The 24,040-nt window shown below is 35.9% G+C and overlaps 1 protein-coding gene and 1 long non-coding RNA gene across 7 annotated transcripts in view; both read right to left on the reverse strand.

The window, feature by feature from the left end:
- LOC127496649 (B-cell receptor CD22-like) overlaps positions 1 to 24,040 on the reverse strand; it is a 158,506-nt gene continuing 134,466 nt past the window's right edge. For 2 of the 6 annotated variants that reach the window (XM_051864496.1, XM_051864762.1), the window contains 5 exons: positions 20,202 to 20,459; positions 19,757 to 19,853; positions 19,607 to 19,652; positions 19,046 to 19,296; positions 18,307 to 18,830 (listed from right to left, as the gene is read on the reverse strand). In XM_051864496.1, the coding sequence (XP_051720456.1) occupies positions 18,773 to 18,830; positions 19,046 to 19,296; positions 19,607 to 19,652; positions 19,757 to 19,853; positions 20,202 to 20,459 (710 nt within the window). In that variant the 3' untranslated portion in view covers positions 18,307 to 18,772. Of the gene's footprint in view, positions 460 to 620; positions 672 to 755; positions 834 to 1,020; positions 1,067 to 1,179; positions 1,268 to 1,335; positions 1,579 to 1,667; positions 1,926 to 3,285; positions 3,535 to 3,632; positions 3,987 to 18,306; positions 18,831 to 19,045; positions 19,297 to 19,606; positions 19,653 to 19,756; positions 19,854 to 20,201; positions 20,460 to 24,040 lie in introns of those variants that run through there. The other 4 variants (XM_051864425.1, XM_051864577.1, XM_051864341.1 and 1 more) reach the window with 4 other exon arrangements.
- Positions 10,462 to 17,541, reverse strand: LOC127500598 (uncharacterized). Its single transcript, XR_007926366.1, has 11 exons — positions 17,500 to 17,541; positions 17,275 to 17,331; positions 14,461 to 14,541; positions 14,184 to 14,312; positions 13,802 to 13,942; positions 12,481 to 12,742; positions 11,565 to 11,670; positions 11,409 to 11,448; positions 11,129 to 11,206; positions 10,983 to 11,042; positions 10,462 to 10,718 (listed from the first exon to the last, which is right to left on the reverse strand). It is a non-coding gene; the product is annotated as an uncharacterized LOC127500598 (long non-coding RNA).

Consider the following 24,040-nt stretch of genomic DNA (forward strand, 5'->3'; position numbering starts at 1 on the left):
CTTGCAAAACCTTTTGGGTTGATATAATCCCTCAATATCTGTGACAATATCTTGCAATTGATCATGCTTGAGTCACACACAGACTTCAACATTCAGCACATAAAACTCAACAATGGTAACAATTACATTTTATTTAAAGTACATTTCCAAGTACTCTCTACAGTTCATTTTAGTTACTAGAACTCTTGTGTAAGTGAACTATACTAACTAAGCATTTGTCAGTACAACATACTATTAGTTTTAAGGCAATCAGTTTGCATGCTTTTTAAGTAAGTCTAACTAATTACATTTTACAGTGCGTAAGCTCAGTTTGAGCACAAATTTAGTGCGCTGAGAGGTTACACTTTTAGCTCACTGTGTCCTCACATTGTGATCACATCATGAGTATCCTGGGAGCTCATGGTGAGATCAAAGTGTTGACTGGATTGTGCCTCATCTTACCATGGTATCTTGCTTTGACTACAACAGAAATAAGAAATTTAAAAAAATATAAAAATATTTAAAAAGCACATAAATCAGCACTACAATGATACAAATAATCTGAGTTATCTCATTTTATTAAAAAAAATTAACACTTCTTTATTGATGATATTGAGAAGACCTGAGGATCTCCAACTTACTGACTGATTCTCATATTCAGAAGAGCTCGACTGGGGTCTGGGATGGACAGTCTATGTGAAAGACACATTGATTATTTATTAACTGACTTAAACTTTCATTCTTTTTGCATGTGTAGTTTTTGAGATTTCACTTACTGTGAGTGTGTCGTAGAGGTCAAAGGATCTGGACTTGAGGTCAAGAGCTGTATATGTGTTTGCACTGGGATCATCGTTCTACAGGGAAACAGAAAGAAGGACTTACATCACAAAACAAGTGATTCTGCATGACAATCAAAAGTGTAATCACTACATGGTCTTTCTTTCTTTTGAAACTTGAGTGTGATAATATATATGTTCTACATGTATAAATAAGCTCTAATTGATTTACTGATATCATTCTGTGGTTATTTGATCATCTCACCTCATACACGTGTATTGCAGGTCTTCTGTTCATCCTTTTCTTCAGACTGTTAAAAAGGAATCAGAAACAAGTCATTTCATTGTGCCATTTAATAATTAAATGTACTTCTGCATTAGTTTAAAAGCAAATATTACTCTTTGTTGATAAATTTTTATTTACATTGTATACAATATGATGATGAGGACGAATAATCCTAAACATGCCACTGTGATCCCCAACCAGTCAAGCCAACCAGCACCACGATGAACTGAAAGAGGAAGAATATCATAACTAAATCTACAAACTAAGAAAGATGTGTGTTAATAAAATCCTTACCTGTGACTGACACAGCCGCTGATTTCAATGATCCATGTTGATTGTGAGCCTGACAGTAGAAGCGTCCACTCTGTAGTGCACTGAAACTCTGTCCAGATCCAACAGCTGAGCTTTCATTCTCCTTAAACCAGCTGAAGTTCAGAGCAGGAGGGTTTGAATCACTGCTGCAGATCAGAGTCACTGAATCTCCTGACACTATTTCACCAGATCCGTTTATCAACACTGAGACATTCCTGGGAGGGTCTAATAACAGACAAAAATTAAAATTCACAACAAATATTAGAACATTATGAATGTAGATGTGAACAAAATGCAGACGATCATTAACTCACACATGATGTTTAAAGTCACAGCATCAGAGTATTTCTCTCCATGTTTATTTCTGGATCTGCACTTGTATTCTCCACTGTCATCAGAGCTGATCTTTGAGATGCTGAAGATTCTTCCAGATCCTACAATCGTTCTTCCTTTAAACCAGCTGAAGTTCAGAGCAGGAGGGTTTGAATCACTGCTGCAGATCAGAGTCACTGAATCTCCTGACACTATTTCACCAGATGGACTGATGGACACTGAGACGCTCTTTGGAGGATCTACAGGTGAAATATATAAAATCAAGACAAAATGCAAGATAAGAATTTGAATTTGAGTACTACATTCTCAAAAGAGGTGAAAAAGTTTATGTTTATGAACTAACTAAGTTTATGTTCATATTTTAGAGGGGCCATGGGGGCATCGTCCTCCATGAAATTTTGTGTGTGTGTGTGTGTGTGTAACATCTCTCAACTAATGCTGTAAACTATAATGTTACAGGGAACCACAATTGGTACAGCATTATATTATTAAAGGTTCAAATTAATTGATTCGAAAGCTACTTACATATAAATTACACATAAGGACATTTTTATAATAACAGTATAAAACATTTTTAGTGACATAATTGTTTCTATTCATTTTTTATATAGGCCTAAACATTTAAATGGTGGCTGTCATAAAACGTATTTATACATGTTAAGTTCAAATACAATGAATATTCAATAGCCTATAGTGCATATATTAGCAAAATGCTCCCCTCTAAGTTAATTTTTGTAGCTGACTAATGAGTTTTTGGACATTGAACGGCTTTTCTGAGGTAAATGTGACATTTTTACAAGCTGTTTTATTGACATCTTTCCGCGGTTGAAACACTGATTGATCGAATACATGTGATGATACGGATTTCGGTAACATACCTTCTAATGTTCATTCATGTTAATTTTAATGTTGTAACTAAAAAAAACTGTTCAGATCTACACGATTCACATAAATGACATATTGATTAAAAACGTCAAATTTCGCCGAAAAGTGACTAGTTTGCAGGTATGCTACTGGTGTTTGTTACTTGGGACTGAGTGAACTAAATCACTCACATGTAAGTGTTACGAGGCCAATCATCTCTCATGCACATCTGTGATCTCTCTGGAGGATCTACAGGTGAAATATTTCTGCATGTGCTTGATGAACATTTAATTTCAAAACAATGCTTTCACTCTTGTTGTTACATAACTGGGACCCGGAGACAGAGTAAATGGTGACAGGTGATTTATTAGTGCAGCAGTGATCAAACAATACAGGCAGAGGGCAAATACAAAGGAGAGAAGAGCACAGGATACAGGGATTTGGTCTCATTCAGAGACACAAGAGACATGAGTTTCAACTCATACCAAATGTGTTCAGTGAGGTTCAGATCTGGACTTGAAAAAAATGAAATCAAGTTCTTCCACACCAAACTCAAGTCATTTCTTTGGGTATTGTCATGCTGAAAATATACACACTATTCTACTAAAATGATTGTCAAAACCATTAATTACTAGGGCTACACATACTTGATACCATGCAGTTTATATCACGAACCTTCTTAATTTGGAAAGAAGCTTCAAAAAAGTGCATATACTAAATAAAATTCATACTCACACGTAACATTGAGCTCAACAGCAGGAGAGATGTGATTGTGTCCGTATACAGCACAGCTATATCTGCCTGCATCCTCTCTTCTGACTGACTGCAGCAGGAGTTCATTGTTTCTGTCTCTTCTCTCAGTTAATGGCTGTGAGTTTCTGTACCAGATGAATGTTGCTCTGTCAGTCAGAGTGCAGCTGCTTTTACATGTCAGACGGACTGAATCTCCCTCTGTCACTCTCTCAGGAGACTCCACCTGAAGATCTGAACACAACACACACATTATATCTAGTGCTGCTGTCATACACTGATTATTATTCAACATAATGCACAGAAGAAGAGAGAAACCTCATGAAAGTCACCTGTGACAGTAAGAGTCACTCCTGGTTTACCAATCCATTTACCATCAGGTATATCAGTGGTGAATCTGAAATAGTACATGTGTGAATCCTTCAGTGTCACATGACTCAGTCTGATGGTGCAGTTCTGCTGTTTATCTCCCAGATACTGAAGCCTCTGACTGTATTCAGGGTCCTCAGACAGATCTAGATACTCTCCATCCTCTTTTACAGCACCTTTGGTCCAGAACACTCTCATGATCTGATATCCAGCAGGGTATGTATAAGTGCAGTTCATTATCACTGATGAGTCCTTTAGTGCACAGATGTGTGAAGGACTGTAACTCACATGCCAGTCCTCCCTCTGGCTACAAACTCCTGAAACACACATCAAAGTGATAGTTCATGCAATTTTTTTTTTTTTTTTTTTTTTTTTTTTTTTTTCATGATTACTGACCCCTCATGTTCACCCTATTCATTTTTTTTTTTTTTGGGTAAACATTGCAAAAAAAACATTAAAATAACTGTAATACTTTACAATAAGGTTCATTTGTTAACATTAATATATTAACATTAATAAATTAATATATTAATATATTAGCTAACATGAACTAACAATGAGCAATACATTACTTACTGTATTTGTCATTATCTTTATTAATGTTAGTTAACAAAAATACAGCAGTTCATAGTTTGTTCATGTTACTTCACAATGCATTAACTAATGTTAACAAATACAACTCTTGATTTTAATTCAATTCACAATACATATTGTTTCAAAACAGTTTTACAGAGAATGCTTGTCAACATTACAATTTAGAGTAAACTGTTATCAGAGATGGCTGTGTCCGAATTATGTAATTTCAGAAATATACATATACAAATAACACAGCTAACAATGTATTAATTTAAGGTAGAAACAATGAGCTCATGGAAGTAATGAATACATGTTAACAGTGAATAGGATAAATAGCAATTTTCCAGAGTTTGCGTCATCTAAAGTCCTCGCAGGGGTTGAGGCATCTGAGGCATCTTTCAACATTTACTAATACATTATTAATACAATTTAATAATGTATAAGTAAATGTTGAAATTCACATTAACAAAGATTAATAAATGCTGTAGAAGTGCAGTTCATTATTAGTTCATGTTAACTAAAGAACAATATTGTTAAGTATTACCAAATAATAATTTTTATTGCACATATACATATTGTACATTAATTTCAGTGAGAATGATTTAAACATTTAGCTTTTTTTTTTTTTTTTTTTGGTAACATTTTCTATGAAGCCTGTATTTATAATGCATTATAAGGGTATTCTTAATGTGTTATAATACATACTTTGAAAATTTTTATTGCAATATTTAGAAATTATGCTCCATATGTAAAATCAACTTAAACAATATTGTATTGTTTTAAATGTAAAAGAGTTACCAGTGACCTTAAAGGGTTAGTTCACCCAAAAATGAAAACTCTGTCATCATTTATTCACCCTTAAGCTTATCCAAGCCTGTATGACTTTCTTTCTTATGTTGAACACAAAAGAAGATATTTTGAAGAATGTTGGTAAACAGACAGTAGATGCTAGCCATTGATTTCAATAGTATTTTTTTTTTTTTTTCCTACTATGGCTTTTTATCAACATTCTTTAAATTAGCCTCATAGGAAACATTAAACATTAGCCTCATAGGAAACACTCAAATATGAACAAAGTAACAATGAACCACTGAAAGTGCAATTCTTGGCTGCCTTTTACATGACATTAGAAAATGCAGCTAACATGAATATGATTAACCCTACTGTAAAAGAACATATTTTTCTGCACCTCATTTGTGCACCTCAAACTGTATGATAATTTATAAGATGATACAACATATTATAATGTTGTTTATAAGGCATTATGCATGTATTATAAAGCATAGAATGTGTTACCACTTTTTTCACAGCAATTTGTTTGTGAAAGGTGTTTTAACAGGGGGTTCAATGACTGCCAGACCCCCATTAAAGACTCGTGATTCAAAATAAAGACTTTGATAAGTGACTAAAAACATTAAAAACTCTCCAGCAGGAGCGACTCACCGTGAATCATGAGCAGAAACACAAGAGGAAGAGGAGGAGCCATCATCAGTGACATCGCTACAAGAACAATAATACAGTATAACACACACTATCATCATTATAAAAACTTTAAAAACATTCCCATAAAGATTTTTTCATAGAGAAAATGTCCTATTGAATAGGTCAGTGGTTTCTACAACAGTATTAATCAGACTATATTCACACAGTAACCAGAGTAACTCTTACCGTGTTCTGGTGAGTCTCTCCAGCAGACGTTGAACTGATGAATTTCTCATCATTAACAATGTTTTATTTTAAAATATTTGCGCAGACAGAAAACATTTCTTCCTCTTTCTTGACCCCTGCCCACAAGCAACTTTGCCAACTTTTCATCATGATCCAATGGCATTTATTGATATCTAAAAAGTCATTAAACCCAAAATGTTTAACAATATGAAGAAGTTTGTCCACCACTTTGATTGATCCTGTACACAGATTTATTAACATATAGGACATGTTTACAATGTTACTTGCATTTCCACATAAGATTGAGGGGGTGTTCAGATATAAATTGATTAAAAATAAAAGTGGGTTACCCTTTCTTCCTGGAAACATTTTCCGAAGAATTATTGAGCAAGATTCTCAATATAGGAACATATATTGAGTAAGACTGGATGTCGACACTTTGACCACAGACAGTCACATTATATTTTGAAATTCTTGACAGATTATTTGCCTTCAGTTTACTGGTGAAAAGAATTGCAACAGGAAGTGGTGGGCAGTAGAGGTAGATGGGACAGAATCAGTTCTCCCACACATAAGCGGCAGCCCATAATGAAGAACAATGTACTCAATGGAAGGACATGGTGATTGAAAAAGTATGAGATGGGAGAAAAATTTATATTTGCTTTTGCATTTTCTCATAAAATTTACTGCATGGGGAATGCAAAAGATTTGAGAGAGAACACAAAAGCATTGAAATATAATTTCCATCACCATGTAATTTAAGGGGCTCCATAAAATTATGTTTTAGTCAAACTGATTAAACCATCATGAATGACCTTGTCCTAAAGGGTTCACCCAAAAATGAAATTTCTGTCATTAATTACTCACCCTCATGTCGTTCCACACCCGTAAGACCTTCGTTCATCTTAAGAACACAAATTAAGATATTTTTGATGAAATCCGAGAGGTATATGACTCGTCCATAGACAGCAATATAATCAACACTTTTAAGGTCCAGAAAGGTACTAAAGACATCGTCAAAACAGTCATGTGACTGCAGTGGTTCAACCTTAATGTTATAAAGAGACGAGAATACTTTTGTGTGCAAAAACAAAACAAAAATAACAACTTTATTCAACAATCTCTTCTCTTCCCTGTCAGTCTCCTATGCAGTTGCCACAGTAAGCACAGTGAAGGCTTCCATGTTTACGTTCGAATGTCGGCTCAGTATTGGCCAAAGCTGATCACGTGATCAGCACGATGCACACATGTGATGCTGATGCAGGAGCCGGCCAATAATGAGTTAGCATTCTGACGTAGAACCTGGAAGCGCTGGACATAAACAACGTATGAGAAGAGAAGAGATTGTTGAATAAAGTTTTTATTTTTGTTTTATTTTTGAGCACAAAAAGTATTCTCGTCGCTTCATAACATTAAGGTTGAACCACTGCAGTCACATCGACTGTTTTAATGATGTCTTTAGTATCTTTCTAGACCTTAAAATCGTCAGGTAAATTGCTGTCTGTGGTTGAGAATATACTTCTCAGATTTCACCAAAAATATCTTAATTTGTGTTAAGATGAACAAAGGACTTAGGGGTATGGAATGACATGAGGGTGAGTAATAAATGACAGAATTTTCATTTTTGGGTGAACTAACCCTTCAACACACACACAAAAGACGAACTACAATTAATCATCACTGGAGACTTTAATAAAGTGAGGTGTACATCAGTTTATTTTATCCACTGTTGCACATTTGCATATTTCGTCAAAATAGACCAAATATTAACGTTAACCCAGCTGTCACATATGGTAGGTTATTCTGAGTTTAGGTCTATAATCACCTAGAAATAACCACTCTCAGACTTGAATTTGGTAAAACTGATATGGTCTTTTTATTTGCTCACAGAAAACAAATAATTAATAAACAAATTACCAGCCAGTGACATCACAAAATGTTTTTTAGTCTCACCAAACACCATGTTGTGGGTTCTTGGCTCTTTCATTTGTATTCTGTTCTTGTAATGTAGAAAAGATTACACATACTGTGTTTCTTCCATATATTTACCTGGTTTAAAGGGGACCTATTACACAAAATTCACTTTTACATGGTGTTTGAACATAAATGTGTGTTGGCAGTGTGTGTACACCACCACCATATAATGATAAAAATCCACCCACTGCTTTTTTCAATCCCCATAAATCATAAACAGTGTCTCAGAACAAGCCGTTCACAGATAATATACAAACCGCCAACGACTGTAGACTTTAAAGGGTTAGTTCACCCAAAAATGAAAATTCTGTCATTAATTACTCACCCTCGTGCCGTTTTACACCCGTAAGACCTTCATTGATCTTCGGAACACAAATTAAGATATTTTTGTTGAAATCCGATGGCTCAGTGAGGCCTGCATAGGGAGCAATGACATTTCCTCTCTCAAGATCCATAAAGGTACTAAAAACATATTTAAATCAGTTCATGTGAGTACAGTGGTTCAATATTAATATTATAAAGCAACGAAAATATTTTTGGTGCGCCAAAAATAACCAAAATAACGACTTATTTAGTGATGGCCGATTTCAAAACACTGCTTCAGGAAGATTCGGAGCGTTATGAATCAGCGTGTCAAATCATGATTCGGATCGCATGTCAAACCACCAAACTGCTGAAATCACGTGACTTTGGCGCTCCGAACTGTGGATTCGACACCCTGATTCATAACGCTCCAAACCTTCCTGAAGCAGTGTTTTGAAATCAGCCATCACTAAATAATTTGTTATTTTGTTTTTTTTGGCGCACAAAAAATATTATCATCGCTTTATAATATTAATATTGAACCACTTTACTCACATGAACTGATTTAAATATGTTTTTAGTACCTTTATGGATCTTGAGAGAGGAAATGTCATTGCTCCCTATGTAGGCCTCACTGAGCCATCGGATTTAAACAAAAAAATCTCAATTTGCGTTCTGAAGATTAACGAAGGTCTTACGGGTGTGGAACGGCATGATCGTGAGTAATGAATGACAGAATTTTCATTTTTGGGTGAACTAACCCTTTAATGCACACTTCTTGTACTGTGTTTTATTCAGCTCTTACAGTTCATTGTTTGGAGTGAAACAGACACTTCATCTTTTGTGTGATGTACAATAAACTTACTTTTGTGAGCTGATGTGGTTTGTTATCATAGCATAAGGTAGAAAATATATTATTTTATATTATTCTATACAATGATAAAGGCTATGTCGATTAGCATTGTGTTATAAATATACTTTTTTTATTATGAAAATACCAGAGAGTGCTTGAAGAACTCAGATGAACCATATATTGTCACAGTTGTGTGGTTATTGTTTTCATGTTTAATCAGTCAACGCATTTCTATCTTGTTTTTATTCAGCTACAGGATAGCTGTATTAGCTGGATGCCTTTGTCCATATTAGGGATTTCCTGGAAGGTCACAAGTTATATTACTTCTGTGAGGCATATCTGGATTTTCTGCGCGAGGGCGCCCTCCAGCTTCCAGTATTCAATGGAAATGACAAAACGTGTTCAATGCTCACTCCATCCTATTTTAGGTAAAAATAGGAAAAATAATACTTCTACCTAAAGAAATTTTAAGTAAGTGTACAGAAGTGTACAGGATTTTTTTTTTTTTTTTTCACAGTTGATGCATAATAGGCTCATATTTCACAGTGAATACATGGACATGGATGTTTTAGATCTAGCATACCTCCTGACAAAAATTAATAAATTATCGTCAGATTTTTATTATAATATAATATTTTATAATAAATCCTTATACCTTGCTAATTTATAGTCATAGGCTGCCAGGCATGTTAAAGGGTTAGTTCACCCAAAAATAAAAATAATGTCATTAATTACTCATCCTCATGTAGTTCCACACCCGTAAGACCTTCATTCATCTTTGGAACACAAACTAAGATACCGTTGATGAAATCCGATGGCTCAGTGAGGCCTCTATTGAGAGTAAAACCATTGAAACTCTCAAGGTCCATAAAGGTACTAAAAACATATTTGAAACATTTCATGTGAGTTCAGTGGTTCTACCTTAATATCATAAAGTGACAAGAATACTTTTTGTGTGCCAAAAAAAAATAATAAAGCAAAAAATAACGACTTTTCAACAACATAGTGATGGGCCGATTTCACAACACTGCTTCATGAAGCTTTGGAGCTTTAAGAATTGAATCAGTGGATCGGAGCGCCAATGTACGTGATTTCAGCAGTTTAGCCGTTTGATAGGAGATCCGAATCACTAATTTGAAACAAAAGATTCATAAAGCTCAGAAGCTTCATGAAGCAGTGTTTTGAAATCGGCCCATCACTAGATATTGTTGCAAAGTCATTATTTAGTTTTTTGGGCGTACAAAAAGTATTCTTATTGCTTTATAATATTAAGGTAGAACCACTGTACTCACATGAACTGTTTCAAATATGTTTTTAATACCTTTATGGACCTTGAAAGTTTCAATGGCTTTGCTCCCAATAGAGGCCTCACTGAGCCATCAGATTTCATCAAAAATATCTTAATTTGTGTTCTGAAGATTAAAGAAGGTCTTACGGGTGTGGAACTACATGAGGGTGAGTAATAAATGACATTATTTTTATTTTTGGGTGAACTAACTAACTAAGTCACTGCCCCTCAAAATGTCTGTGCACGGCCCTGCTTCGCTGCTGAATGGAAACTCTGAAGAGGCATTTCATTTCCTTTGGTAGTTGTGATGTGGGCGTGTCCAGCGACTCCAAAAAAGTTAGGTAAAGTTTAGCTTGTGCCTCATCTTACCGTGGCATCTTGCTGTGGCTACAACAGAAATAAAACACACATTTACACAGGTCTGTAAAATTTCTTTAAAAAGCACACGAATCAACACTACAATGGTACGAATAATCTGAGTTATCTCTTCTTTTTTTTTTTTTTTGATTTCTGTCAGTGAAACGACTCATATAATCCATCTTATAACAGAAAGAAAAGACTGTTTAGTATCTATTGACTAGTAGACTGACTACTGAGGACATTTTCTTCTTTATTGATGATATTGAGAAGACCTGAGGATCTCACACTTACTGACTGATTCTCATATTCAGAAGAACTTGACTGGTGAATGGCAGGTCTGGGATTGACAGTCTATGTGAAAGACACGTTGATTATTTATTACCTAACTCTGAAAGCACAAACTCTTTTGTGAATGTACGTTTTGATATTTGACTTACTGTGAGTGTATTGTACAAGTCGGATGATCTGGACCTGAGGTCAAGAGATGTATATGTACGTGCACTGGGATCTTCGTTCTACAGGGAAAGAGAGAAAGACTAATCACCAAAAAAAAAAAAAAAATGTGATTTTGCATGAAAATCAAAAGTGTAATCAATCCACATCTGCATAATATCCTGTAAAATCTCAAGTGTGATAATATATATGTTCAACGTATATAAAGGAGCTCTAATTGATTTACTGATATCATTCTGTGGTTATTTGATCATCTCACCTCACCTCATGTATTGCAGATCTTCCGTTTATCCTTTTCTTCAGACTGTTCAAAAGGAATCAGAAACAAGTCATTTCATTGTGTCATTTAATAATCAAATGTACTTCTGCATTAGTTTAAAAAATAATATTACTCTTTGTTGACATTTTTTTTTTATTTACATTGTATACAATATGATGATGAGGATGATGAGGATGATGAGGACGAATAATGCTACACATGCCACTGTGATCCCCAACCAGTCAAGCCAACCAGCACCACGATGAACTGAAAGAGGAAGAATATCATAATTAAATCTACAAACTAAGAAAGACGTGTGTTCGTTCATTCGTTTCTTTATTTATATAGCACCATACAGGCTACACAGTAGCTCCAAAGTGCTGTACATTACAATAGAACAAGAAGACAAGACATAAAAGCATCCATACACTAATGCACTAAAATGAACATTAAAAAACTTAAAAACATTAAGATTTGAGACGATCTAACATCCAATGGCAGATTATTCCACAGTCTTGGACCAGCAACAGAGAAAGCACGATCACCCTTTCAATTTGAGACACACACAGGGAATATAGTTAGAAGAAACTTGTTTGATGATTTTAGTATTACACTTGTACTGTAGGGCTTAATAAGCTCAGCTAAGTATTCTGGCGTCATTCCATGAAGTGCTTTAAAAACATATCAAAGTCTTAAACTGTATCCTAAATTGTACTGGTAGCCATCCTAAAAAAAGATAACAAGGGAGTAACATGATCCGTTTTCCCAGCATTCAACCTTGCAGCAGCATTTTGTACTAGCTGCAAGCGAGCAACGTATGTTTGGCAGGTCCCAACATAAAGAGCGCTACAATAATCTAGACAGGAAAAAATATAGGCATGGACAACTTTTTCTAGGTCACTAGCTGACAGAATTGGTTTCAATTTGGCTATAACTGTGACAATAAATCCTTTAAACATAGTCTGCGATTTCAAACCTATTGTGATTGTTAATGATATCTATGTTTTTTCTGTATTAGATCCTCTAAAGAGTGTATCATAAAAAAAACCCTCAATATTTAATGTCACAGTTACTCACACATGATGTTGAAAGTCACAGCATCAGAGTATTTCACTCCATGTTTATTTCTGGATCTGCACTTGTATTCTCCACTGTCATCAGAGCTGATCTTTGAGATGTTGAAGATTCTTTCAGATCCTACAATCCTACACCTTTCCTCCTTTAAACCAGCTGATTTCTGCAGGAGGGTTTGAATCACTGCTGCAGATCAGAGTCACTGAATCTCCTGACACTATTTCACCAGATGGACTGATGGAGATCACTGGATTCACTAGAGGATCTACAGGAGAATTATATAATATCAAGACTACATGCAGGATAAGAATTTGAAAAATATGGACAGAGTCAAAATGTTCACTTTTGTTTGTTACTTGGGATTGAGTGAACTAACATTCAGCCAATCACACTTAAGTGTTATGTGGCCAATCATCTCTCATACACATCTGTGATCACTCTGGAGGATCTACAGGTGAAGTATTTCAAATATTATTTTTAACCACTAGTTTTTCACTGAAAACCTCCAGCTGTCATGGAAAAGCTGAAGCTTTAACATGAATATTCAAGTTCTGTAACACTTTTAACTGCATGTGCTTTTTTATTATTATTGACTTTGGTACTATTTTCACAAGTAAGGTGTACATTTTCAAAACTCTTAGTACAATCACACTTGATCACACTTGTAACACAGCTAGTCATTCTTTCAAAACCTGATCTCATACTTTCATTCTAGTTGTACATATTTTCATTCTACATAATCACTGTTTCAAACACAAGATCATTGTGATATGTAATGAGAACATTTGGTTTAATCACTGAAACACAACAGTATGATCTTCTTTCAGTTTAATACTTTTAACAATTAGTTCATTCAATAGCAAACAAAGCAAGATACATGTTTCAAATCACCCTTGTTCCTGAAATAATTAAAGTGATACAGGCTACAGATGCCACATTAGAAAATATACTTACATTACCTAAATAACATAACTGACATAAAATCCATAATGTTTGTAATAGGATCTATTATCAAAAGGTGTGAAGTATGACACAGTCATGAGGTTTTGTGTAATACAGAGTTTGCTGCCAATACAGTAAATTATCTCACTGTACCATATGACTGAATCTATACTGTAGTCGACCTTTGCTACGACAGATGTCGTAACCTTCCAGCGTCCGGAGTAAGCCCGAAGAAGTCCTCCATACCAGTGGGATGGAGTGGACAGGGCGTTACTCAGGGGATGGTCGAAGCTGCTTTAACGCTACTGCTTCTCGCCATTTACATTATTTTATTTAAACTAGGTCTTTTATGAATGCCAGCTGAAGCTGTGCGATCTCTTACCGGTAGACTGCAGAGGCTCACAGGCCAGTTCTCCAATGCCGTTCCCATAGCAGGAACATCTGTACGGGACACCTTGGGTGACCATGTTCCATGTCTGGCCAATCTGGTAGAACAGCTTGGTCTTGGGTTCCTGGCACTGGTCTAAAGGAAAATAATAAATGGTTTGTGCAGACAAAGTAAAAATAGTCTTTCTTTCATTACAACTCTGACATGTTTACAAAAACTATTGTTTAGAATGAGTCTGTTCGATTTATGGAGCATTCATGTTGTAAAATACTTTGAATGTATAAAGGGAAGTTCTAACATTTTGAGAAAAAGGTTAGAAAAAGAAAACAGAACAAAAGGCTGATCATAGCAACAAAATTAGCAAATGCCTGTTTACCGATGGCATCACATTTCCAGCGACCACGGCCTTGGCCAAAGCATGTGCAGTTCATCATGTAGCCCTGGTCATGACGCTTATCGAAGGTCTCGTTCACTTTATATGTCTGTCCATTCACAACGCAGTGGTCTAAAATATGCCAAAAAAATTTGAACGTCTTTATGATGACATATTTTGTATTTATATTTCATGTGTGTCATGTCCAGAACTACTTTTTTGCTTTTCAAAAAACACCAGTATATTTGTAAGATAAGTGTATTTGGGAACATCTAATGACCTTTGAGCTGAGTGTGGCGCTTGTCCCACTCGTCACCCACGCGGTACATGATATCATTCACAGTGCAGCATTCCTCAAGAGCTGGATTAAAATGAAGAAAGGGAATTTATGATTGCATTAAAAAACCAAATACTTACAACAATGACGTCTATTCAGAATGCGTGTAATGTTCGGTGTCCATTCTGATCTCATTCTCCCTTCAACAAAGCCAGGAATCATGTCTGGTCTGGAGTGGAGCCAGCCTTACAACCCTGACAAGTGCGGACCCCATAGATTGAGTCAGCGGAGCAACAAATCAGTACCACATTAAAAAATCCAACTCCTTAATGGCTCTTAAATACAGCACAAGAGCTCATTTGCAGGCCACTGAGTGTCATGGTCCGAGCACATAAATGACCAATTAAGGCCAAAAAAGCTATCACTGTCTATAAAACCTGACTTCAGCTGAATGCATTAAAAAGAACCAGTAAATTTAAACAGATAACAACCCACAGTTATACTCCTACTGGCAAACCGAGTACATGAAAACTGTAAAAATGTGATCTTTATGTAGCTATGTGCTAAAACCTTTCAGTATTTACAGTATTCATGAAGTTCAGTTTGAAATTTTGGTAACACTTTAGTTTAGGGTCCAATTCTCACTATTAACTAGCTGCGTATTAGCATGCATATTACTAGGATATTGGCTTTTTATTAGTACTTATAAAGCATATATTAATGCCTTATTCTGCATGACCAAATTCTACATCCCTTAATCTTACCCAATAACTAAACTTAACAACTACCTTACTAACTTAACATCAGGTGTTTTCAATAATGGTCAATCATCACTCAATTATTCACTTAATTATCTCATTAACTTTAACACTCTTATTTGAACACTTTAACATTCTTGAGTGTGGACTCAGATAAACTCTGATGAGAGTTAATTTAACACTGGAGTTTTTGCTGTAGTCGATCTTTATAATGGTGAGTTACAGTAATATGCCAGTCTCTACCATGATAATGCCTCTGTTTACAGTGTCACATGGTATACATACTATAATGTAAAACAATGCCGTCTGTCTCCCTACTTCTGCTGTATCTCTGATCAATCTGATTTTATACAGCCATTGACTGTTTATTTTCCCTTGTACTCTGTCCTGCTCTCTCTCTCTCTCTCTCTCTCTCTCTCTCTCTCTCTCTCTCTCTCTCTCTCTCTCTCTCTCTCTCTCTCTCTCACACACACACACACACACACACACACACACACACACACACACAAACAAAACCAAATTTCGCTGAGATTGGAGTATGTTTAGGGTGTGCTCAACAACATTTAAATTTTGTCTTAATGACCATAACAGCACATAATTAATAATTACACAAAACCATTTGTAAATGGTGAATTAGGTTAAAAACCGCAAACACAGAACAGTGTTGTTAGTCTTAATGTTAGATGTCAAATTACAATGCTGCTGATGAGAACTGATCTTTGAAAAATTGCGATCTGATCTAGATCATGATGACAGTCTGACATATCCTTCAGCGACAAAGTTCTTGCAGACGTAAAAGCAGAATGTTAAAAAGTGAAATGACTGTACTGTAAAGAAAGTGAACTTAGAACAAAATTGAGATCTGATCTAGATATTTATGATGATCCATCCAACATTCTTCTTTGTTTTTCTGGTGTTTTTCACTCCTCTGCCCCTTGTTCTTCTTCAAGGCCTCCCATTTTCCTACAAGGTCTTCGAACTTCTTCACAGTGTGCTGAAAAGGCCGGGAATACGGGCCATTTCCCAAAAGTCTTGGACCTCCTTCATGGTCTGCACGGATGCTTCATGCTTTTTTCCCCATTCGGTGCAGATATGCTCAAAGAACATTGACAATGAAAGGGGAAGGGGTATAGTTATTTCCTGCAGGTGCTGGAATCGAACCAGCAACCTTTGGGTTACCCATCAGACATGTTAACCATTAGGCCATGACTGCCCCCTCTAAAAATCGGTGATAAAGACTTCTTCTTGCTTTCAAGCAAGTATACTTCATCCTGGTTACACAAAGTGGCCATCTGATATCAGAAACAATCAAAATTTTAACAGTGAACAAAACCTTCACTAATATCACCAATCAGATATCAAGTACCTGTTGATAAAAAGATGCATGCTTTGAGCATACCCTAAATGACAAATGTATTAAACTGAACAAAAAGAGATGAAAATGAAAAGTTTGATAGTAATAGCATTATGAAAGGCAGTTACTGTGAATGAAACATTTATATAGAAGAAACACTTATTTTGTGTAGTGAAAAGAAAACTTTGTGATTTTGTGTATTGAACTTTTGATGATCTGTTGTAGAGTTTTGAAAATTTACCAATTGCTTGTGAAAATTGCACCAAAACAATAAAAAAAAAAAAAAAAAACTGTAACTGATTACATATCACAGTGATCTTGTGTTTTGATTATGTAGAATGAAAATTTGTACAACTGTAATGAAAGCATGAGATCAGGTTTTGAAAGTATGACTGTGTTACAAGTGTGATCAGTCTGGAGTTTTGAAAATGTACATCTTACTTGTAAAAATAGTACCAAAGCAAATAAAAAAAAAAAAGTAATTTCAGTGAGAATAATTTAAACATTTAGCTGAAGTTATTATTATTTTTTTTTAATTTAGCTTTGACTGACATTTACTTATTTTGATGAATACTTTTTTTCACATAAATGTGTTTGTGAAAGGTGTTTTAACAGGGGGTTCAATGACTGTGGGACCTCCTGTTGAAGAAAAACTTTGATAAGTGACTAAAGAACATTAAAAACTCTCCAGCAGGAGCGACTCACCGTGAATCATGAGCAGAAACACCAGAGGAAGAGGAGGAGCCATCATCAGTGACATCGCTACAAGAACAATAATACAGTATAACACACACTATCATCATTATAAAAACTTTAAAAACATTCCCATAAAGATTTTTTCATAGAGAATATGTCCTATTGAATAGGTCAGTGGTTTCTACAACAGTATTAATCAGACTATATTCACACAGTAACCAGAGTAACTCTTACCGTGTTGTGGTGAGTCTCTCCAGCAGATGTTGAACTGATGAAATTTTTATGATTAACACATATTTTAAAAAGCTTGCACAAACAGAAAGCGTTTCTTCCTCTTTCTTGACCCCTGCCTACAAGCAACTTTTGCAACTTTTCATCATGATTCAGTGGCATTTATTGATATCTAAAAAGTCATTAAACCCAAAATGTTTAACAATATGAAGAAGTTTGTCCACCACTTTGATTGATCCTGTACACAGATTTATTAACATATAGGACATATTTACAATTTCACTTGCATTTCCACATAAGATTGAGGGTGGGTTTTTAAAGTTTTTATACCCTTCCTTCCTCCCTGAAACATTTTCTAAAGAATTATTGAGCAAGATTCTCAATATAGGAACATATACTGAGTAAAACTGGATGTCGACACTTTGACGCAGAGAGACAAGTTATATTTTGACATCCTTGAGAGAATTTGTTCCATAAGTTTATTGGTGAAAAGAATAGCGACAGGAAGTGAGGCAGGGACAGGAAAAGACCTTATCCAACTTCAGTTCACCCACCATAATGAAGAGTGTCTCGATATACTCAATGTAAGGACATGGTGATTGAAAAAGTATGGGATGGGAGAAAAAAAAAATGTCAATGCTTTTGCATTTGCTCACAAAATTTCCTGCATGGGGAATTGAAATACAATTTCCATCATGTGACTTTAAGGGGCTCTGTAAAATGTTGTTTTAGTCAAACTGATTAAACCATCATGATTGACCTCGTCTGAACACACGTACACAGAAGCTGCCCTACAAATAATCATGAGACTTTAATAGAGAGAAGTGTACATCAAATTTATTTTATCCACTGTTGCACATATACAGATTTTGTTAGAATAATCCAAATATTAACCGAATATTAATAGTAGCTATCACACACAGCTATCACACATAGTACGTTATTTTATAGGTCTACAATGACTTAGACATGACAACACACAAGCTCGAATTTGGTCAAACTGAAATGGGCTTTTTATTTGCTCACAGAAAACATTTGAAGTCAAAAGTTCAAGTTTTTTAGACTCACTGAACACCATGTTGTGGGTTCTTGACTCTTTCATTTGTATTCTGCTCTTGTAATGTGTAAAAGATCACAGACACTGTGTTCCTGCCATCTGTTTACCTGATTTAATGAATAATAAATAACTGAACATGCTGAATTGACAGCCCTACTTTCAAAACTCTGTTTAATTATAATTGGTTTAAGCCTTTGTCTTCATGATGGTCTCTATTACTCATTTGACACAGCTGTAGATCACAGAAGCCTCCTCCATGGTTTCAACATTTGATCGCCTAAAGAACATAAAATAAAAATAAATAGAAATAATGTCATGTATCAGATTACATGATAAAGTCAAATACAGAGACCTTGAAGCCTCAGTGGAACACAAAGTTATTAAGACACTATAAATTCTCCTTTCATCACAATCATAAAAGTAACATGCGGATGAGTAGATGACAAATGTTTTATTTTGGGTGAACTGTCTCTTTAAGCTGGTTCTTCTCACCTCACAGCAGATTCAGGCTGGTGAATCCTGATATTGTCGTACTGGCTTTCGTTCTCCTCTGATCTCTTGGTCTGTTTGTTTTTGTGATGTTGTACAGTTGCGTACTGGATCTCCTCAGTATCTCTGCTATCAGGAGCGTTTCTTTCTCTTCTGGGTTTGCTGGAAGTAACAGTGGCGTACTGAGCGTCATCAAAATCAGCTGATTCAGAAACATGAACGTCTCTCCCTGTTACGTCAGAGTACAGATTGTCCTGCAATGGAAGAAAATTAATTATTATTTATTATTCACATTTAAGGGCCGTTCACACAGAACATTTTCCATTTCAGTGCAGTACTTTTCCATTGTTTTTCTATGTAAACATGCACTAGATAGATGCGTCTGACCGTTGCGCTCACGTGACATGGTATTCTATAAACGCAGCACTCATTAAAAAGCTGTATACTTTTAAAAACGCATCTCTATACTTTCTCTTTTTTTCGTTCCACTGACTTGTCTCTCAAGTTTTGTAAGAATGGCCCCTTCTAAAGAGATTATTCACATGTTGAGTCTGGATGATTTACCTGCTTCGCTGTGAGGTCTTCAGCTTTAGCATCTCTTCGTTTTCTCCTGATATAACAGACATCACATGAGACATTTCCATCTGCACTAGTCTGAAAGTGAATTACTTTCATATACTATCTATAATTAAAAATTATTTTAATCAAACATACATTATAAACAGAATGATGATGATGATGATGATGATGAAGAATCCTACACATCCCACTGTGATCCCCAACCAGACATGCCAATTAAGACCACGATGCACTGAAAGATGAAGAATTTGAGTTCAGATTAACTCTCAAAGATGCACAACTGTCTTGAACCCTTTATAAAATCAAATCTTCAGCAGTCACTAAAATAAGCCACTGATTTCACTGATCCATGTTGATTGTGAGCCTGACAGTAGAAGCGTCCACTGAAACTCTGTCCAGATCCAACAGCTGAGGCAGAGTTGCCAGGTTTGTGTAACAAAACCAGCCCAATTGCTATTCAAAACCTTATCAGATTATTTATTTAAGGCTTCTTACACATTATTAAAATTACTAATATGTATTGAAATTATATCAAAACAGAAAACTGGTATCTTATATTTTGTTATTATCGTAAACTCACACATGACGTTTAAAGTCACAGCATCAGAGTATTTCTCTCCATGTTCATTGATGGATCTGCACTTGTATTCTCCACTGTCATTAGAGCTGATCTTTGAGATGTTGTAGATTCTTCCAGATCCTACAAACGTTCCTCCTTTAAACCAGCTGAAGTTCAGAGCAGGAGGGTTTGAATCACTGCTGCAGTTCAGAGTCACTGAATCTCCTGACACTATTTCACCAGATGGACTGATGGACACTGAGACATCCTTTGGAGGATCTAAAACAGAAAAAGGATTTAATGTCACAGTTACAGAACCATCATTAAGCTCAATCGCTCACGGCCCAGGTGAATGCTCCACTCATGTACCGCTCACACTCACTGGTAAAATGACGTTCACTCAGATCACGCTGTGACGTTAAATTTCTCTGTACTATACGTCTTTCTGTTTGTAAAGAATTTTTTGGATACATGTCTCTATTACAGTAGGCCTATAGATAACAGTTATGATATTTGTGGCTATAAATAAATGTGACGTGACTTGACTGGATAGTGCCAAATTGCAGAGCTGATGCAAACATATCCACATCACTATGATCAGATGCTTCCTCACCACTGCTATTTTTGTTGTATGTATATTTTGTTATTGACAGAAAAAAAGCACGGGACATATTTAGCCTACATATTTGTCTAAACGGTGCTCTCAACAGTGTGGATGTTAAGATGTTTTTTTTGTTTTTTTTTTACAATGACATTTTTACAAATAACTGAACAATTGTTAATTGAAAATGTTATAAGTAAAATATTTGGGTTTCAAAAACAACATAATGCAATACATTTGTGATTTCAAAGAGTATTGTTTTCTTTGTAAACTATCTGATACACACAATACTCAAATGTAGCCTGTATCTCAAACTGACTGTCAAAGTGCAAAGTTGCTGCATACAGTGGGTACGGAAAGTATTCAGACCCCCTTAAATTTTTCACTCTTTGTTATATTGCAGCCATTTGCTAAAATCATTTAATTTCATTTTTTTTCCTCATTAATGTACACACAGCACCCCATATTGACAGAAAAACACAGAATTGTTGACATTTTTGCAGATTTATTAAAAAAGAAAAACTGAAATATCACATGGTCCTAAGTATTCAGACCCTTTGCTGTGACACTCATATATTTAACTCAGGTGCTGTCCATTTCTTCTGATCATCCTTGAGATGGTTCTACACCTTCATTTGAGTCCAGCTGTGTTTGATTATACTGATTGGACTTGATTAGGAAAGCCACACACCTGTCTATATAAGACCTTACAGCTCACAGTGCATGTCAGAGCAAATGAGAATCATGAGGTCAAAGGAACTGCCTGAAGAGCTCAGAGACAGAATTGTGGCACGGCACAGATCTGGCCAAGGTTACAAAAAATTTCTGCTGCAAAATTTCAGTGGCCTCCATAATCCTTAAATGGAAGACGTTTGGGACGACCACAACCCTTCCTAGAGCTGGCCGTCCGGCCAAACTGAGCTATCGGGGGAGAAGGTAAAGAAGAACCCAAAGATCACTGTGGCTGAGCTCCAGAGATGCAGTCGGGAGATGGGAGAAAGTTGTAGAAAGTCAACCATCACTGCAGCCCTCCACTGCAAGCCTCCAGTCGGGGCTTTATGGCAGAGTGGCCCGACGGAAGCCTCTCCTCAGTGCAAGACACATGAAAGCCCGCATGGAGTTTGCTAAGATGGTGAGAAATAAGATTCTCTGGTCTGATGAGACCAAGATAGAACTTTTTGGCCTTAATTCTAAGCGGTATGTGTGGAGAAAACCAGGCACTGCTCATCACCTGTCCAATACAGTCCCAACAGTGAAGCATGGTGGTGGCAGCATCATGCTGTGGGGGTGTTTTTCAGCTGCAGGGACAGGACGACTGGTTGCAATCGAGGGAAAGATGAATGCGGCCATGTACAGGGATATCCTGGACGAAAACCTTCTCCAGAGTGCTCAGGACCTTAGACTGGGCCGAAGGTTTACCTTCCAACAAGACAATGACCCTAAGCACACAGCTAAAATAACGAAGGAGTGGCTTCACAACAACTCCGTGACTGTTCTTGAATGGCCCAGCCAGAGCCCTGACTTAAACCCAATTGAGCATCTCTGGAGAGACCTAAAAATGGCTGTCCACCAACGTTTACCATCCAACCTGACAGAACTGGAGAGGATCTGCAAGGAGGAATGGCAGAGGATCCCCAAATCCAGGTGTGAAAAACTTGTTGCATCTTTCCCAAAAAGACTCATGGCTGTATTAGATCAAAAGGGTGCTTCTACTAAATACTGAGCAAAGGGTCTGAATACTTAGGACCATGTGATATTTCAGTTTTTCTTTTTTAATAAATCTGCAAAAATGTCAACAATTCTGTGTTTTTCTGTCAATATGGGGTGCTGTGTGTACATTAATGAGGAAAAAAAAAATGAACTTAAATGATTTTAGCAAATGGCTGCAATATAACAAAGAGTGAAAAATGTAAGGGGGTCTGAATACTTTCCATACCCACTGTATGTAACAAGAACAAAATGTATGAACCTTAAACTTGATACTCAGGAGTAGTCAAAAATGCAGGTTAAACTCACAGCACATGCAGTGATGGAGTGTGCAGCATTTACTTCAAACAGAACTGCTCTGAGACGCCAATCACAAGCTGCTTGCATGAATACAGAGCACATCATTCTGAATCCCACCGCTTCTCAGCTAACAGAATTTTGTTATAAGAACGTTCTCTAAATATTCAGTGTTGGTTCTGGGAAAGTAAAAAATGTCTAGTTTTCTTGACATTAGAGGAACAGGGTTTTTTTAATAACGTATAATGTTCCTCAAACATTCTTTCAACTTAATTTAGATTTAAATTCAACATTCTAGGAACGTTGATCCGTAACATTCCAAGAACATAAAAATATGCAGTTTCCTTAATGTCAGTAGAATGTTATTTAAAGGTTAGTATAATGTTCCTGAAACATTCTTTCAGTCATTCAAACACCTGCTGTGAACAAGCACTGAAAGAAAGAGAAATAAGAACACAAGCTACAACTTTCTTCAGCCACAGTCTTAGATGAACTGAAGATAAAAGATATTAAATATCTGAAGATCTGATTAAACAACTCCACAAACAGCATTACCAGCTTCACTTATTACTAACCAGACTGACTTTATTTCTGTCACACGTCTACAGAAGCTCTTATTGAGAATGAACAGAGGTTTAAATGTTGATGTTTGGTTGAAAATGTTTTGTTTGAAACATTTTCAAACAAAAACATATGTCACCATCATGGAGATCAGTGTTTGCTTTAGTTAAGCTCTTGACCCTTGTTAAGCTTTCAGCAATTGTAGGTGTTTTCAGAAAACATTTTTTGCATTAATAAAGTAGATCAACATGACTGCTTTAGTAAAGTAAAATGCATTATACTTTAGCTGCTTTCTCCGCATGAACACTTGGATATATAATAGTGCACATTTATCTAACATTAGAGCAAGTAGCCATGTAAAGTTGCTACTACTTACATGTTGCAAATGATAAACCATATTCGAGGGTGATGGATGATAGGCAAATGTTTGGATTTTCTGCCCGACATACTGTAATTACCACAAGGACCCGCCATTAACATTATGGCCCTCATGAATTGCATGACTTTGCCACTTCCTGTGCAAGTTTTTTTTTTTTTTTTTTTTTGTCTGCAACTAACCGGCTAATGAAATCTTGGTCAGCTAAGCGTCTTCTAGTCAGCTAACGTTTAGTCAGCATTTACGGGTCAGCCCTACTAAATACAAAATAAGAATATGAACAATATATCCATGCACTCAGCAACAAAATATGGATAA

Source organism: Ctenopharyngodon idella, chromosome 1 (genome assembly GCF_019924925.1).
Source record: "Ctenopharyngodon idella isolate HZGC_01 chromosome 1, HZGC01, whole genome shotgun sequence".
Classification (NCBI taxonomy): Eukaryota; Metazoa; Chordata; class Actinopteri; order Cypriniformes; family Xenocyprididae; genus Ctenopharyngodon; species Ctenopharyngodon idella.